This window comes from Lathyrus oleraceus, chromosome 2 (assembly GCF_024323335.1).
Source record: "Lathyrus oleraceus cultivar Zhongwan6 chromosome 2, CAAS_Psat_ZW6_1.0, whole genome shotgun sequence".
Classification (NCBI taxonomy): domain Eukaryota; kingdom Viridiplantae; phylum Streptophyta; class Magnoliopsida; order Fabales; family Fabaceae; genus Lathyrus; species Lathyrus oleraceus.
In genome coordinates, this window is record NC_066580.1 from 480,497,889 (window position 1) to 480,501,931 (window position 4,043).

At 37.1% G+C, this 4,043-nt stretch overlaps 1 protein-coding gene across 1 annotated transcript; it reads left to right on the forward strand.

The window, feature by feature from the left end:
• LOC127120638 (protein NRT1/ PTR FAMILY 6.3) lies at positions 1–2,320 on the forward strand. Its single transcript, XM_051051145.1, has 5 exons — positions 1–144; positions 225–402; positions 483–522; positions 694–1,259; positions 1,352–2,320. The coding sequence occupies exons 1-5, from the start codon at positions 30–32 to the stop codon at positions 2,196–2,198; spliced, it is 1,746 nt and encodes a 581-aa protein (XP_050907102.1). The 5' UTR covers positions 1–29; the 3' UTR covers positions 2,199–2,320.
• The last annotated feature ends 1,723 nt before the right edge of the window (positions 2,321–4,043 follow it).

The window sequence follows — 4,043 nt, forward strand, 5'->3', positions numbered from 1 at the left end:
CATTTCACGTCTCTGTCTCTCGCTCTACAATGGATACTCTACCCACAACACAAGAAAAAACTGTCTCACATGCATTTGACTATAACGGTTTCCCAGCAGAGAGATCAAAAACCGGTGGCTGGACTTCAGCTTCAATGATATTAGGTCTCATATATCACTCTCTCTTCTACCACGTACCCTTTTTTTGTTCTTTCAATCTTACTATAATGGTGTTTTTTGTTCAGGAGGAGAAATTGCGGAGAGGTTGGCAACACTTGGCATCACTGTGAATTTAGTAACATATTTAACAGGTACAATGCATTTGGGAAATGCTGATTCTGCCAACATTGTTACAAATTTTGTTGGAACCTCATTTATGCTTTGTTTGTTCGGTGGCTTTCTTGGCGACACTTACGTTGGAAGGTTCGTTTCATTCAAATTATAATTTTGTTAAACAGTTATTACTATATCAGTTTCACACATCTATGTTTCTTCTTTCACAGATATCTTAACATCGCTGTCTTTGCAGCCGTTCAAGCATCTGTAAGAAACCACAACCTTAAAATATTCCTATTTATTGCCACTAGTTCTCCACCTTTTAATTCTTAATACTTGTTCGATGTTAGCTAAGGTTTATTGTCTACACTTTTTAACTTTGTCTTATTATGTGTGCATGTTTGTGTCTTTACATGTTATGATGATAATTTAATATAGGGTGTTGCTCTCTTGACGATATCAACTATAATTCCAAGCTTAAGTCCTCCAAAATGTATGGAACATACACCTTGTGTACAAGCAAACACCAAACAATTAATGGTTCTGTTTGCGGCTCTTTATGTCACAGCATTAGGCACTGGAGGTTTGAAATCCAGTGTTCCTGGCTTTGGTTCAGATCAATTTGATGCTACTGATAAACAAGAGAAGAAGCAAATGATGAAGTTTCTCAATTGGTTCTACTTCTTTGCAAACATAGGGTCTTTGATGGCAGTGACAGTTCTTGTGTATATACAGGATCATCAAGGTAGAGATTGGGGTTATGGTATATGTGTCTGTGCTATTGTGCTAGCACTTGTTGTGTTTTTGTGTGGCACCAGAAAGTATCGGTACAAGAAACCGGTAGGTAGTCCGTTGACTCAGATTGCGGTGGTGTTTGCGGCTGCTTGGAGGAAGAGGAACTTGCTGTTGCCTTCTGATTCTGCAGAGCTCTTTACGGAAGATGATAATATCTTACATGAACCCCCTAGGATCAAGCAGAGATTACCACACAGCAAGCAGTTTCGGTAACATTTTTAAGTTTCATAATACTATAAGTTTGAAATGTAAGTAGTTATACATGTAAACCGTAAAGTTATGTAAATATTTTTCCATGCAGATTCTTGGATAAAGCTGCAATCAAGGACTTTGAAAGTGTTGGTGGAATCATGAAGATAAATAAGTGGTATCTTTCTACCTTAACAGATGTTGAGGAAGTGAAATTGGTGCTAAGAATGCTTCCTATATGGGCCTCAACCGTCGTGTTTTGGACGGTTCAAGTTCAAATGATGACACTATCCGTATCACAGGCGACAACCATGGATCGTCGCATTGGAAAATCATTTCAAATCCCAGCTGCATCAATGACCTCTTTCTTAATCGGAACCATTCTCCTAACCATTCCTTTTTACGACCATTTCATTAGTCCAGTTGCAAAAAGAGTGCTTAAGAATCCACAAGGGCTTACTCCTTTACAACACACCGGGGTTGGTTTAGTTCTTTCAATCTTATCTATGGTTGCGGCCGCTCTCATTGAAAAAAAGCGTTTAACATTCGTGCAATCCCATGGTTTGGTTAACGATCGAACAGGAAATAACATGCTAAGTGTTTTCTGGTTGGTGCCACAATTTTGCATCGTAGGCTCCGGGGAAGCCTTCATGTATATGGGACTACTCGACTTCTTTCTTCGAGAATGTCCAGACGGAATGAAAACTATGAGCATGGGACTATTCTTAAGCTCGAGATCACTAGGATTTTTCTTCAGCTCGTTATTAGTATCTACAGTGAATAAAATAACAAGTCCAAATAAGCCATGGATTGCAAATAATCTCAACCAAGGGAGGCTTTATAACTATTACTGGCTTTTGGCTATCTTGAGTGCTATAAATTTGTTGATATATTTGGCTTGTGCAAAGTGGTATGTGTACAAGGATAAGAAGGTTTCTGAAGAAGGCGTGGAAGACTAAGTGATGTATGAACACAATATTTACTGAAATAGCCATAAAAAGAATTTAAGTTGTTATCATAAGTTGTTCATTTTTTGGTTAAGTTTATATTGATTTTCCAATTATTATTCTTCTTGCACAAAAATTGTTTCCAATTGTAACAATGTTTAGTACTATTTATACAGAAAATGTTTAAAATGAATAACAGTTTCACTGCTACTTCTGTTTATACATGTCTAGGCATACTATAAAGTAGCAAGAGTAGGATCAATATCAGTTCATTGCTTTTGCATGCAAGAATTTGTGCGCTAGATCTTCCAAATCTTTCTTTTAAAAGACTCTTCCAACACTTTCACATGCACGGATTATGGATCATAGAAAAAAACATTTTCTTATCCAAATGAATTTGCTATCCTAGTACTAGAAATTATTCTTAGGATTGATTCATGGGTATTGTTACTTTGTCCAACATGTCACAAAGCCAAAACAAATATTGGTTTATCGACACACTCCTAAAGGCATGATCATCAATGGTTTCTATTTGCCTACTACCCCTAGGGACATAAAAGAGGGCATTAGATCCTTTTTCTTAAAAAGGTTTCTCATAGGGTCTCTTTGATTTTTTTTTTTAATTTTATTTTGATAAATTTGCTTTGGAGGATTGTGAAGACTCCATAAGAATTTTTAAACCTTGTTATCCCAATAACTGTAATTTCATTAATGTTTAAATCAAATACACTTGTTTTTTTTTTTATATTTAAGAATGAAAAAAAATAGTTTATAGCATTAAAAAAAACAATTTGTTCACGCAATAACACTAATGAATAATTTCTCTTATGCATATGTAAGAAGAAATTACAATAAATTAGTTTTTATATTCGAGTTGAGTATGTCATTTCCGGCTTGTTGTGTCCCTATTTTATACTCACTCTCCACTATCGGAACCAAGACAAGGACCTTAAATGTCATTAATAAGTTTAATGGACATTCATAATCATTTATTCAGTAATTATCATGCGAGAGAGATATGTTTGAACACATTGATGATTGCTCATAAATGCTTGCCCACGAATATCTTGCCCAAGACGGCCTTCGTCGTGCCAAACCTTGAAAATGACTTGTGCTTGATTTGGTCGTAACCATAACCCGACTCACCTTACTTTTCGGGGATGGACACAATCCCCCAAACATGAGACCCAGAGGGACAATATGCTTAAGAGAGAAACCATTCGAGTAATTCGTCTACGTCACTCGACCAAACTCCCAACTCAACCATCGCAAAGACTCCAATTCCGACAATTACAATTTCGCAGGATGTACACAACCCCTCACGCATGAGGTCTAGAGGGGCGAGATGCTTAAGAAAAATTCACCTGCGTGACCTAACCACGTCACTCGAACAGACTCCCAATTCGGCCATCACCAAGACTCAAATTCCAACCATTGCAATTTTCTGAGATGCACACAACCTCCCAAGCATGAGGCATAAAGGGGAGAGATGCTTAAGGAAAAGTCACATGGGTCCAGGATTATGCAAAACCACTCTTTTGTTTCAAATCTTCCTTGTCTGATCATCTGCCTGCCACCAAACTAATGGTCTATTGCATTTCAGGAAGTGATTTAATGCCTTATGATTGACTTCCATTTTGACTCACAGCGCTTCTATTATATTCATTATATCTAATTATCAGGCTTCTTATCCTCTTCCTATGAGACCTTTCGTATGTCTAACACGTTATTAAAGAGCGGTTCTTCACTCCAAATCCTTCATTGACTCTTCCAGAAACTTTACACAATCAATTTTTCCCTTCCAAGCTTACAAGTCTTCATATACCCATTTCACACACTGAAATCCTTCCTCCTCCA